The sequence below is a fragment of the Brienomyrus brachyistius genome, chromosome 23, assembly GCF_023856365.1.
Source record: "Brienomyrus brachyistius isolate T26 chromosome 23, BBRACH_0.4, whole genome shotgun sequence".
Taxonomy (NCBI): domain Eukaryota; kingdom Metazoa; phylum Chordata; class Actinopteri; order Osteoglossiformes; family Mormyridae; genus Brienomyrus; species Brienomyrus brachyistius.
In genome coordinates, this window is record NC_064555.1 from 6,282,468 (window position 1) to 6,296,309 (window position 13,842).

At 45.1% G+C, this 13,842-nt stretch overlaps 1 protein-coding gene across 5 annotated transcripts in view; it reads right to left on the reverse strand.

Moving 5' to 3' along the window:
* Window positions 1-766: 766 nt before the first annotated feature.
* Window positions 767-13,842, reverse strand: part of oxr1b (oxidation resistance 1b) — a 50,842-nt gene continuing 37,766 nt past the window's right edge. Inside the window, exons 7-17 of one of the 5 annotated variants that reach the window (XM_048994149.1) lie at window positions 12,597-12,749; window positions 12,341-12,525; window positions 11,421-11,962; window positions 10,616-10,784; window positions 9,656-9,818; window positions 5,359-5,439; window positions 3,776-3,901; window positions 2,843-2,995; window positions 2,658-2,753; window positions 2,439-2,512; window positions 767-1,836 (exon numbers count right to left, since the gene is read on the reverse strand). In XM_048994149.1, the coding sequence (XP_048850106.1) occupies window positions 1,701-1,836; window positions 2,439-2,512; window positions 2,658-2,753; window positions 2,843-2,995; window positions 3,776-3,901; window positions 5,359-5,439; window positions 9,656-9,818; window positions 10,616-10,784; window positions 11,421-11,962; window positions 12,341-12,525; window positions 12,597-12,749 (1,878 nt within the window). In that variant the 3' untranslated portion in view covers window positions 767-1,700. Of the gene's footprint in view, window positions 1,837-2,438; window positions 2,513-2,657; window positions 2,754-2,842; window positions 2,996-3,775; window positions 3,902-5,358; window positions 5,440-7,921; window positions 8,159-8,185; window positions 8,378-9,655; window positions 9,819-10,615; window positions 10,785-11,420; window positions 11,963-12,302; window positions 12,526-12,596; window positions 12,750-13,842 lie in introns of those variants that run through there. The other 4 variants (XM_048994150.1, XM_048994151.1, XM_048994153.1 and 1 more) reach the window with 4 other exon arrangements.

Below are 13,842 nucleotides of genomic sequence, written 5' to 3' on the forward strand. Positions count from 1 at the left end.
ATGGTTTATGATTCAGGAAGAACCAGTTAGGGAGGAAAAAAAAGTGATGAATGTCAAGATCTTCCTTTCGATTTGTTCCTTCCAGAAACTCACTCATAACTAGGATGTCAAGGTGATTCCAGACCCAGAGAAGAGTCTAAGTTCCTCCGTGTCATTGGTGACACTGCATTACCCCGGGGCACCTTAAGTTACGTAAAGCAGCAGGGCAGAGTTCAGACATCTCACATGATGACAAATTGATAACAAACAGCAGATGACAAATGACATTTATTGTTATTTGAACATCGATATTGCATTGTAGTCTGGCAGATGGAAACGCACATTTAACTTCTTTTTTTTTTTAAGTTTCCCCCGACTCAACAGGGATGATACTATTGCTATGGAAGACCAAATAAGGTAAGGTGCTGAAATACTGGTATGATGGAATGGCCCTGAACTAGTCTGCGTTCCGTTCACGGTAGCGATGGAATAGACACCGTGAACATGGGTGGCAGCCAGCATCTTCCACGTGCAACATGCAGGCTGGCCATCTCAGAACATCATTATGGGAAGGAGAAAAAAAAAAAACTAATTATTAACCTGAGTCACTGACTGGAAAAGCCACATGTGGATCAGCGAGGACAAAGTTAGAGTGAGACCAGCGGACTCCTGGACTTACAGTAAGGAGAGCACAGCAAGTGAGAGAGCCATCAGTCAGGACTGATCAAGTCACACTTCGTACATTACACGACTATGGGAAGAAATCAAAATTTTGCAATGTACCCGGTAGTATTATGTCATTTATTAACAATAGCTGAAGTATCAGCACAAGACTGCAGTCACACTAAACAGCAAAAAACAATAGGCCCATTATGCTCATATATAAATATATACTCGCTATATGTTCATGTAAAACAATAACCCACAACTTAGGCTTATACTTAAGAGAAAATTATTTTCTCTGAAGGAACGACAGGCTGACAAAACACCCATCAGCAGGAAGTGGGGGTTACATGACAGTAATTTGCATATGGATCCACGGATGTATAGTGAGACGTGGTACCACCCAGGAGAGATACACACGGTGTCGCACCTCGCAGAGGCTGCCAGGTGGCTCAGCACTGCACACACACCCAATAACATCACAACTATGGCCATTGTGGGTAAACCTATAGTACATGTGCAGTGCATACTCAGGATGGTGGTACGGTAGTGAAGGACAGGAATGGAACACATGGTCTCTCGCTTTACTTCGTGAAGAATTACTCCCCAAAGAGACCAGAAAGCCAGCCTCGGTCAGATGGGACAGTCCGTCGTGAAGATACTGCGAAATCGGACACAGGGCTCATCTCCCTTGCAGTTAGTAGATATTCACTGTCTTCTAAGGGTCATTATCCTATCAGGGATGAAGTGTACAGGGTTCCAGAAGACGTTGGGTTGTCTACAGGGGGGGGCTGCAGCTCGTATCCCTCACGGACTCTCTGTCCAATGTCTCGGTTCGGCTGGTGTACTGCTCGATGACGTCACACTCAAGCCACACACAGCTTTAATGAAACTCACAGACAGCCACTGCATGAACAGAAACGCAGTGTGGATACAGTGCAAATACACATAAGCAGCGTCTATTGTGCCACCCGGGGGGCGTCCCGGACGCCGCAGGGATGGGCAACCAAGCCCTGGGGAGTGAGGGGCGAGTTTGGTCCGTAGATTTTCCAGGGCTGCTATTCAAATGACCAAATCTCAATGTCTTGCACAAAGAAGTCCTCTTTTTTCGACAGTAAGGGGTTGCCAAAGGTTTTGCAGGAATGACTTCGGCCGTGATACAGATCTCCATCCAGCCAGAGGCCAAATTCTCCCCTTGGAGATGGAAAGATAAAATGTATTCATACCGAAATAATGCAGACAGCTTTTGTATCAGGAATTAATGAGTCCTCGTGAAAATCACAGCCTCACACTGCCACATCCATGCGAATCCAGCACACGGTCACGCCTGCTCATAAGCGGTCGCATTTTGGACAGATTAACACGTCCAGACAAAGAGCCCAGTCTAACAGGATATAGTCCGCATGGAAATGCAGCTACTCAGTGTTTTTCCCAGTGAAAAGCACCCAGCTGTTTGAATGTAGACCAGATTCTGTGCAGACAAGTGCGGTCATTACTTCACAAAAACTGATAATAACAGGAGCAGCGTTCAGTCGGTGCTCTTATGTTATGTCTGGCATGACGAAGACAGAGCGATGGGGGAGGAGTGAGGTTGGGATGTGGCACTGGAAAGAACCATGAACACCTGCTTGAGGATTATGGCCAAAGCACCTTCTAGGCTGGAGCAGAGCTTTGGGTGAATGTCCTACACTCATTCTTCCGCCTCTAATCTCTCATGTCCTTCTGCACACCGTGCTCCTTGGCACCCGAGTATGCTCACTGACCTGCGCGGTGTTCTTACTCAAAGACAAACTCACCCCCCGCCTCCAAACGCCAAGGAATCCATGTCTCCCTTGATGAAAAACATATTGTCTCCCGTCCATTTAAACACCTGAAAAGAGGATCGACATCATCACTGTCATCATCGCATCACTACCAGTCGCTCGTCTGTCAACATCTCCCTTCTTTCCAAAATACAAATTTATTCATTTCACATGTCAAAGAATTTTTTTTTTATACTGAAGAATAATGCGTACCTCTAGTTCTGGACAGAAGGTAAAGAGGAATGTTTCTCCGGTACCGTAGAATCCTTCGCTGATTTTAAATGGCTCTGATGCCAATGCCCCAAACAGCTGTACACGGAAAATAGCATCAATGACAGCTTTGTCCACATAGCTGTTCAGGTCGACAAGCTCACAGGAATCGCAGCATCTATCCTCACCTGGCCGTCGCTGTCCTTGATGATCATGAGCACGGGCGAATCCTGAGCCTGCATGCTCCTGTACAGGGTCTTGATGCTCATACCGTGCTTAGACGTGCTGAACGCCAGTGACCAGGGGTACCCAAATGTTCTGGGCGGCAGAGTCTTTGCAAGCTGTTAGAGGAGATTGGGGGTGGGGAGTGGGAGTGATGTTGATGATGGTCATGGCTGTAGACATCAGGGACCAAAACATAAGGAGATGTGTCTTTCTTCCCCATGGACCCCAACGGCCTTAGGCAGACTATATTTTAAGATTATATATTAAATATAATAGATCCAAAGCCTGATACCATAACGGACTTCTTAGTTTTAAACAATACTACAAAGAACATTTTGAGGAGTCAAATCCATTACAGGAAAATCACAAGCATTTCATCAGTTGCTCTGAATCAGCTTCAGTATTTCAGCATCCTTTATATCCGACTGCTCCCCAGCTCTTAAGGACCAAGCAACTTGTGTCCAGTTGTGGTCTTGCAGAGAAGAACAGGCTTCGCTTCTAGTTCGATAGCAGGCAGAGTGCTGGACCACTATGGAGGAATCGATTGAGTAAACAAAAAAAGGGGGTTGAGCGTTGCTTCAACACACTTTGTTGTGATCCTGGAAATGCCAAGAAACCCGCTTTAATGCACGCGTGAGGGAATGCAGCAGACACACCAACAGCACTATGAATCAGTGTCAAACGCATTCATGCGGGAGGGAAACAGACAGAACAAACTGAAATGCGGGATAAGATCAAAAAGCTGTAGACCCAGCGGAGCGTTTGAAAGCAGAGCACGGGGCAAAGGAGGACTGATAAGCTGATAAAGTCAAGCTCGTCAGAAAACACACCTTCCCGAGAGTGCGGCAAGAACTACGCCAACACTGATGGTGGTGGATCCCCCCCAACAGTCCTACCTTCTCAATCTGCTCCACCTGCAGCAGGCAGCTGGGCTCGCTAAGGGTGGGTTTCAACGCCTCCAGCTCCAGCTCGGCCATGTTGGAGGTGCCATGTTTCGTGGTGAGCTCCTCCTTGGTGGTTATCTGAAGAGGCAGTGATGCCATTAGAGGAGGCTAAGAAGAGCACTCAAGCAAACAGAGGGACCGATGCATTGTGGGCCAGCGTCCACGTCATTTAAAGAATTTACAGAATTACACACCCTTCGTCTAACCCTCTCAGAGGATCCACACCTGACCTGTCCATGATCATTGGCGGAAAGCACTCGTACGCCGCAGTTGTCATCATGACAAACCTTAACAGAAACACCTCAGGATCACCACAAATGTGGAGAACCCCTGACTCTGGCCACTTTGGCAAGTGTATCTGTTTAATTAAATGTAGCCGCCTGGATCCTACAGTTTCAGAGCAAATCGGAAGAGTGACAGATGGAGATTAGGAGGATACGAGAGCAACATCGCTGCTGCTATAACTGTCCAGATCCTCTGTCCAATGTCGTTCCATGGTCTCAGCCTTTTACTGGGTCTAAACCAGTGTTTCTCGAGGACCCCAAACAGTCCACATTTTTGCTCCCTCCCAGCTCCCAGCACACCTGAACCAAACAATGAAGCAATCAAGAACATTGAATAACTGGTATGGGTGTGTTGGGAGCGAAAATGTGGTCCTTGAGCACTGGGTTGACAAACAGTAGTCTAAATTAAACATTCAGGAATTTAAATACACTGTATTCTACATTAGATTGGAGGGACAACAACCTTAACAGCTTAGCCTGACAAATAAATAATATGCGAATAAATGAATAATACATTTGCTACACAAGGCAAACTGGTGAATGAGGAAAAACAGGGAACAAACATTCATGGTGATCTGCTGTTAGGCTACACCACAGCAAGCTTACTCCCCAAACCCCCCACCAGAGGGACAGCGATAGGAGGGAGGGAGGGCAGGCAGTGACAGACAGCACATCAAACAGGGACAGGACCCAGGATGGACATGAGAAACGTGAGAAAAGCAGCTCGAGTGCCTTCCATGCTGATGAGAATCAGGACCCAGCGGTACAAGCACCACATGCCGGACCAACTGCTTCACAGGCGACTCGTGTTGGCTGAAGATGGCCGGTCAAGGCGGTAAGAAGGGGCTCCATCTCACTCCGTCATAAGTGTTTCTTTCTGATCTTAATTTAATTCGCCGGAGGACTGTTGTATGCCCGTTCTTCAGCAAACAGGCCTGCTACACAGTGAAACAATGCCAACCCAACCACCCCAACCCATAGCTGTCACCACCACTGGGGGGAGCAGTGGATGGACAGAACTGGAGAAGAGGAACAGCAAAGGGGTTGTAGAAAATTCCACAGGAAAAGGGGGTGTTCTGGGGGGGGACGGGGGTGCCAATCACAGCCGCCCACGCTATGGAATTTTCTGAGGAAACAGTAGTTTCACTGCGTTTCTCCTGATGATTAGTCAACGTGCTGGGATATAGTGCTAAGGGGTGGGGGGGGGGAGGGGGGAGCTAGGTTTGGGGGTCCATGGGCTGGGTGGGGCACCTGTAGACGCTTGCAGAGAGCGCGCAGGTCCTCGCTGTTTAGCGCATCGACCCGACGTTCATACTCATCCTCTGAGACCACCTGGTGCGGAGACAGGAAGATGAGCAATGGTGCCTCCAGACTGAGAAGAGCAAAGTGGGGAGAACATAGGAAGCCTGGAGAAGCTCCATCAACATGGGCTTCAGCACAGCCTCCTGACCCCCCACCCCAAAATACAAATACAAACAAACTTCATACACGCCTCAAAAGCCTTATACACAGAACTGTGTAAAGTCTCAGATCCATGATCTCCAGGAAGAGACGTATGCAGTATGGCCTGCCCATCAGAGCTGTGTAGTGAGGCCACCTAAAGCACCAGAACTCTCAGACCTGCTTATATCAAACTGGAACTCTGTACGGACCAGCTGACAAAGGCATCATTTATACACAACCAGACTCAAATCACACAGAACCTTGAAGTCGCATAACAGCATTCTCTCAAAGCATAATTTTCTTTAATAAGTTATGGCATAGTTGGGTGATATTTTGTAGTCCTGCATAGATTAAATAGCCTCTGAGAAGCTATCTAATGAAGCACCTGAAATTAACTAATTAATTACTATTGTTTAAAAATGAATACAATTCCCCACCCCAGCTTAGGCGCTGGGCTACATATCAACTTATCATCGTATAAAATTTAAACGATTAGAAAATGAGACATTTTGTTAAACTGTTGGCAACGAACATTGTTTGATAGCACACATCAGCCTATCATATCACAGAAATGAATGCAATTCCAACCAATCATATGGTAGTCTTTTATAAACAGACAGCCTACACCCAACAAACGCACTGCAAGGTGGATTGAGATAGCAGTGCACAGCACGTTACCGTTTCGGTAAAATCATGGGAGAGATAAGTGCTCTCTCAGAGCAAACAGCGTCAGGGAATAAAGCAACGCCTCAGCAGCCACAACATCCTTCAAGGAGAGGCAGCGAGACATTGGTGGTGTGGTGGCACATTGGGAATTTCAAGTCCAACACGCAACAGATCGGTTGCGGTGCACAGCACCAGTTTCGAAGCTCTGCCCTCCAGTAAAACATATAGAATGAAAGTGTTTACAAGCACAGACATCAGCAACTAGGATTTCCTTCATTACATCTGAATAAATATGGGACAAACTGTCTGGTACTGATTCAGAAGGACTTAATTTTTCGCTACGGAATGGGTGGCAACTCTATCAGCAACGTCAGATAAAAACTCAAGCAACAAACCTTATTATATATATATATATTTCAAATAGGCTTCAGTTTACAGTCCATTCAATGTTGTCTTTTTTTCAATTCTGAATCTGTTTAAGGGCAATTCCTGGGCTAACAGGACCAATGTTACGTTAAGGTCTTCTGAGAGTTGGAAGAGGAACTGACTGTCACATTAATAGAACATTATTTCCACATTTTACATTTGAATGTTCTGTCATTGTTAGCATGATAACATTATTACCTGAATATTCTTTTAATGCAATTAAGGTTGAAACATATCATTTTATGCATATATTTTATAGATATTTTGCAGATTTATATAGTGTATAATGGTGCTTTATGTGTATACTGGAAACGCGCCACCCAGTCACTTAGAGGGGCAAAGTTCTTGCTCTGCCACGCCCGTTCTTTGATCATACACCATTAATATTATCTTTAACAGCAGTTGTAGTTGTGGGATAAAGTTCTGAGAGCATCAGGAAGACTGGACACTTTGATCATTTCCATACCTTAATCGAAACGTCCAGTTAACGTTCCTAGAATGAAAAATCATTAGTTGGGTCTAAGGGAATTTTAAGCACAAGCAGAGCCATTAAGTAAAGAAATAACGACTAGAATTATATTGATATCAACCGATATGGGGGGAAAAAAAACATTGCAATAAAATATTTAGCAATATCACCCAGTCCTAATATAACTAGTTTTCATGTTGGGTCTTAGGACAATATACCATGTCTTTGAAACACAGTCTCATAAGAACAACTTGGGTAACACTTTATTTGATGGGGCACAGATAATATAGTATTATACTATTAAAGATGTATTAATTAACCACAAACACAAAAGTCTTAGTTACATGCTGATCTCATGTTAATTCATTATTAACGAATCGTGATGCATGTTTTATTTCAAGCAGTTACTATATTTGTTACTGTATGTTAATGCTGTAATATTGTAAATCTTAGTGAACTACTGAACGACTCAATAACACAAGTGAAATATTGATGTCATGCTTGCTCATCATTAATAAATCATGCCGGATTTTTTATCTCAAGTAGCTATATTTGTTCATGATTTGTTGAAAAATTGTACTTCAGCAGTAATAGAGTTATTACTAAGTATTTGTGCCCCGTCAAGTAAAACATTACCACAACTTGTACATGAAAAAACAGTAATGCGTGCCAGTTACCTGTGTTCTAAGCGTTACAAGGATCCAATTTAATCCGGACAACTGGCCAAATACACAGCCTCAATTTTTATTCTTTGTATGTTTTCATAACATTTCATTTCAGCGAAAATAACGGCATCTCTCAAACACTCACCAACTTTCCTACACCCAGCAAGAACATCAGTAAATGCAAAACCCTGAACACACAAACATAATATTGCATGAAACATCATAACGTGTATTTAATGGACGTTTAGTCATAAAAGTTCAAGACTAAAGACCCCATCCCCCAAAACAATGACTCCCGTAAATAAAACAATGTAGCCCGAGGGGGCCGCCAACACCAGGGGGTGGTCGGACGGACACTCTCCACGAATCTCACCACAGACCTCTGGAGCAACGACAAAGCGAAAATTACCAATGCATAGCTGTACTTCGGGTAAAATTTCTTTCCTTCCTTCAACCTTCTCCAGGAAAACATGTTTCAGGCGATATTTACATTTCCCGATTATTTTAACGATTCACATGGTCAGAAAACTACCAGCATCACTGGCGCCCAACTAACCAAAATAGTAGAAAAAGCGGCGACCTTTTAGGTCCCCCGTATCGAGACGTTTGACTTACCAGACAGCCAATCGGAAGGTAAGAGGTCTACAAACGTCAACTTCAATACGTCGCTGAAGCCCTGAGGGCGGGACTTCCTCAGATTGTCCACGTGTGTTTACACTCGGTAACGGTCTGAGTTAAAGCTACATGGAAGGCCAGTCTGTTTTCATATTCTGAAGATGACAGTCTTATCTAAGAAAATCTAATGCAGCCACGCAAACGATGTGCTGTCAAAGATACGCGCATAAAACAATCGAAAATACTTCACTGAAAACAGCACAGTGTTTTTGTTAGCTCAAACCAGTTTGTTTGCCATATTAGAAATCCGCACTTGCATTCAGAACAAAAATCACTGGCGGGGCTTATCGGAGTCCTTATATCTGGCGTCAGTTTTACGGTACTGGATCTGTGAGATAATGCAGAACCACGCCCTTTTGCCCATGCTACAGCGAAATGAAAGCTCCATTGTGACATCTGAAGGTCTGCACAAAAGTGTGCCCTTAAGTCAGTGGTGCTGCAAGGGTGTTCATCGCTTAGGGCTCATTTTAGAGGCATAATCTAATATGTTAAAGGAGGCCTTCAGCATTGTGACCATTCAGCTAATTTCTTGTAAAAGGACTTTCACAGTGACGGATGATGAACCACAGTCACATTCAGAGATAGAATGTGGTATAATTACCTTTTTTTGGTCACAGACCGGTCTCCTAATTGCTTCAAGTGATGCTTTCTATAAGTGATTTAAAATTTGGGTCCTAATGCCAAATCTGGGTTTGAAAGAATAACTTCTAGATGAAGACAGCCCATGTATATGTTAATTTAACAGATGTCTGCACTGTTACTGTTGAAGTAAGTATATTATTTCAATAATTAAAGTCCTTCAAAGTCAAAAATAAAATTAAAACAAGTCAAATAAAACTAACAAATATTATTGTATAATTAGATAACATTTCCGTGCAGCTATATATTATAAAATAAAATAAATCGGCAGCGTTACCCATAAACAGTGGTGCAGATGGTGCTGCAGACCAAATGCCCATGCTGAGGGGAACGATTAAACAGAATCAAAGTGTTTCACAACAGACATAAAACCAGAGAAATGGAAATGGAGACCTTTCAAGGACTAAGATGACACATAAAAATACACACATTTACTCTGCGGGTTTTTTTGTTTTTTTTTTTGCAACGTCGGCAAATCACAAAGATACGCGGATCTTCCCTTTGCACGTAGACGACACCTTTACGAGGCGCGTATTCGGGTGCGATGCATTTCCGACAAGCTCACCTCCCACTCTTTCGTCGAGATGTCTGTCTTCTCCTCCTCACTGACTCCTATATGCTCATTCCTTTTGACCACCTTAAAGCCCGGTTCTTGAGCTTGTATAACACCCCGATCCCCGTAAGTCTCTGGGCTCCACTGGACAAAGAACAGGTATAGGTGGTCTGACCTGAAACAGAAGTATTAGCCGACCGTTACTGTGGCTATAACATCGCGGACAGTTTTCCTGCCAGCAGTGGTGTCAGCCTGGGTCACCTCAGCCACTTCTTCACAGTGCCAGACACCTCTGACAGCTGTCCTTGTTAAAATGAAACCCATACGGCTATAATGAGATTTTGTGGGAGAATAATCTGCTGTAACGTATTTAATGACTCTTCGTTTAAATACTTCCCATTGAACTTGCATGGAATAATGCTATATTTATATATATATATATATATATATGTAGAACAATAACCATTCTGTAGATTACACATTTATTCATAGTGAATTTTATTTTCTTTCAGTTTCCCTCTATTAAAATGAAACTGGGTACGATGGTACTGTTTATGCACCACTGATGATAAAACCACCTTTTCATTTATGCATAATTATTGAGGTACTTTATGAAACACTTAGATAATTTGGACAAATTCATTACTGAAAATTGTTTTCACGGTGGTCTCACACTTCTCAGTCTCTATGTGTAAATGTTGGATGTTCTCCTCATGTTCACATCGGTTTCCTCTATGTGCTCCAGCTTTCAGCTGTCCAAAGACGTGCAGTTTGCAGATTAGTGTCTCTACATTGTCCTTAGTGTGTATGCATGTGCCTGGAAACTCTCCAAGGGTGCCCCCCCCATGCTTGTTGAGATTCCAGGGTCCAGGTTTACTGAAAAGTGACTGACGTAATCTTCACGACCATCCACATCATCACTATCTTCATCATCATCATCATCATCATCATCATCAGTAGCAGCATCTTCACCTCTCCTGTGGGACAGTGAACCAGTACTCATGCTTCCTGCCCCTCTGGGCATACTGCTGCATGGAGGCACTGGCTTGCGACACAAAGGTCTTCTTCATGGGCCTGCCGACCCGCAAGCACAGGAACCTGTGTGTTTGCTGCCTCTGTTTCTCCCCGCATGCCTCCATTCCTGTGACAAGGGAAGGAGGGAGGTGGTGGGGGGGGGGTTCAAGAAAAATGCCACCTGACCATGGAACAGCAAAATAGCCTCAATGACCTCATCTCTTACGATGTCGGTCTGCAGCTGGTAAATGAACTAGCATATAGAACAGAGTTTTTAAAGTGGAACTTCCTTTGACCAAAGCTGGAGAATTAACCCTAAATCCAACCTCATTCAGCCACAGTCCCCCATGTGCTTCAGGTCCTATTTTTCCCAATCATGTAAAGTTATTCCTGCTCAATGCTAGGAATTCCTGTAGTATCTGTAGGGCTTCAGGAAACATGCCTGATTCTATATGAATGAAGTACATTTGAAGCTAATTGCTTTTCTGGGAATACCAATCTAACCCAAACTTCCACATTAACAGCCCAGATCATCAGAAGAATTTCAGTTTACTACACACTGTCTGGTTTATTAATATGGGCATTAACCACAAACCGTTCTGGATGTTCTTAGGGTGAGCCCTTGCTTCTCTGTATTTAAAGTAAATACATAAAATAAGTATATTCCACGTTATTTTCAGTACGATTAAAAGGATTAGTTTCTAATGTGCATCATTAGGACCACAAAACAAACAGGTCCACCTCAGGCCAGCTGTCTTCCTACCTTCAGCCGTTCCCTGGCTCTCGGGCACCTCTGAGGGACCGGCTGCATCCTGGTTCTGGTCCAGTTCCTTCTTCAGCTCACTGGCCTGTGGCTCCTCTTCTGTTCTGACTTGTGGCCCCTCATCTGTCCCAACTTTCTGAGTTTCCCCTGTCCCAAGTCCCTCTTGTGACTTGGAGATGCAGGACTCGACCCCGTCTGCCTCACCAGCAGGGGGCGCACTCTGAGCATTTTCCAGAGGACTGCTCTCTGCCTCAGGTTCCTTTGCCTCTGGGGCTTTAACCTGGTTGATGGTCTGCACTGACTCCGAGGAGGCGCCGGACGACTTGTTGAGGTGCAGCTCGTCAGAAGAGGGCAGCTCCTCTCGGATAGGGGAGAGCTCCGACTCAGTGAAGACCTCCTCGGAGACAGAGCCCTCGGTGCTGCGTGGGGCCGTGCTGCCGCTGTCATTGCCCGTGTCCTGAGGGCACGGCCCCATAATGTCGGTACGCGTGGGTCTCTTCAGGGGACCTGGGTTAGACCCTGACAAGAGAGCTTCTAGGTCTCTGCAGAGAAGCAAGAACATTTGGTGCATGAGTTAAGCATGCTACTCTGCCACCAAAATATCCTCATAAAAACGATAAATAAGTAGTTTTGAAAATGAGATGCACAAATGGGGAAAAAAAATTAGTAGAATTATATAGACTGGTGTCAGAAATCCTAAATTGCTGGATGATTATGCTGGTCCTATTTAAACGAGACCTTTTAAAGTAAAGACTTTAAAATGGAGGTGCTTAAGGAATGGTAGCACAGTCTGTGGGGGTAAAATGGGTCAGCACTGGGTGGTTTAGGAATCAATGCCTCCTGCCTAGATGCTCTGTGATTGCGAAGGCACAGGTATCTCACGGTCACTGACGCTCTCCCGCTCGGCCCACGCCTCTTACGCGGAGATGGACTCCCGGATCTTGACGTCGCTTATCTCCCTGTATGCAGTGGCGGACATGATCTCCTCCAGAGGGCACATGATTCCGTACTCCTCGCAGCCACGCTCCAGCACCAGGGGGTCTGCCCGGTGAGGGTCGAACATGATGTTGTTGGGCGTGACCAGGAGCACCCCGCTGATGATGCCCTGTTGAGATGGCGTAGAGCGGTGAGTGGAGGGGGAGGGGTGGGGGTTACCCAAGTGGCAACGGTGCTCACCTTGCCGTCCGTGATGTACTTGCAGTTGATTTTGAGGAACTTCTCCGTCAGCGCCTCCTCCTCCTCTGAGGTGGATGACACCACCCGGGTGCTGCGGGGAGGGATGTGGACCTGGGGAACTGGAATGTCCTTCTGAGGAGCTCCATCTGAATCCTGGAGAGCGGCAGGAGATCACAGAGGGCAGACGCCTGATAAAGTAACCCCAGTGTGTGTCCGTCACCCAGCAGGCTCTGACAGGAACGTCTTCAGGCGGCCATCGCACCTCTCTGACTCACTGGTACTTCATTACCTGCTGTTGAGATACAGGTTCTCCACAGGCCATTGGCTCTCACTGTGTGATTTATGAGAGTGTGAGATGGGGGGGGGAGATATCTGCTGTCCAAGAGTACAATGTTGAGTCAATTTACCCCCCCCCCCAAGCCTGCCCACATCCCTCCCATGTACCCCGTGTACTCCTTCCCAGGCAGCCAAAGCCGACTCGAGTTTTTTTAGCCTTGGGTTATGTTCTTGTGTTCTCCTGCTATTTGCTGTTGTGACCATTTTCTGGTCACATCTATATGCGCTCTTACGGGCAACGGGAAGCAACCATCGTAAGAGGAATTCTCAGACATCAGAGAAAGTGCATATCCAGGGCTGAAAGGTATATTCAAAAAAATAACTCTAAAGAGAAATGTCCCAGTAAACAAGGCCACTCTGATATGCTTTGTATTCTTTCTAGTTCAGCAAACTATATGAATGTGTTTAAAGTTCCTGTATTTCCCAGGCATCATCCACAGAGTGCATTAAGAGAGCTGGGCAATGCAATTTATTAAAGTCCTCACCACTTAAGTTAAACTTCCCAGCAAGTGCCACCCGTATCAAGATTTACTTGCTCTAAAGCAATCAGTTTCCTTGGTCTTTTTGCCATTTTTTCCATCCCTCCTCCCTCCCTTTGACTTGCATTCATTTTCAGATGCTTCCTGGTTGCAGCCACTAACTCCCATAAGCAGCCTACAGCCATGTCGTCCAACACTCGACAGCGGAGAAACTGGCCCACATTGATCTCTTTGTCAGAATCACATTTCCTCCAGGATGTATGTGGTTCTCTAGTTAACTCTCATCCTCCTTGGGGAGTTGCGATAAAATACTGGACTCTGGAGGTAATTCCTGAGAGCCAGGTAACAAATATGCCAGCATCACAGAAATCAACAATCTACTCGTAATGAAATCTATATCAGAATAACAGTAGAACTGCTCCGCTGTGGTT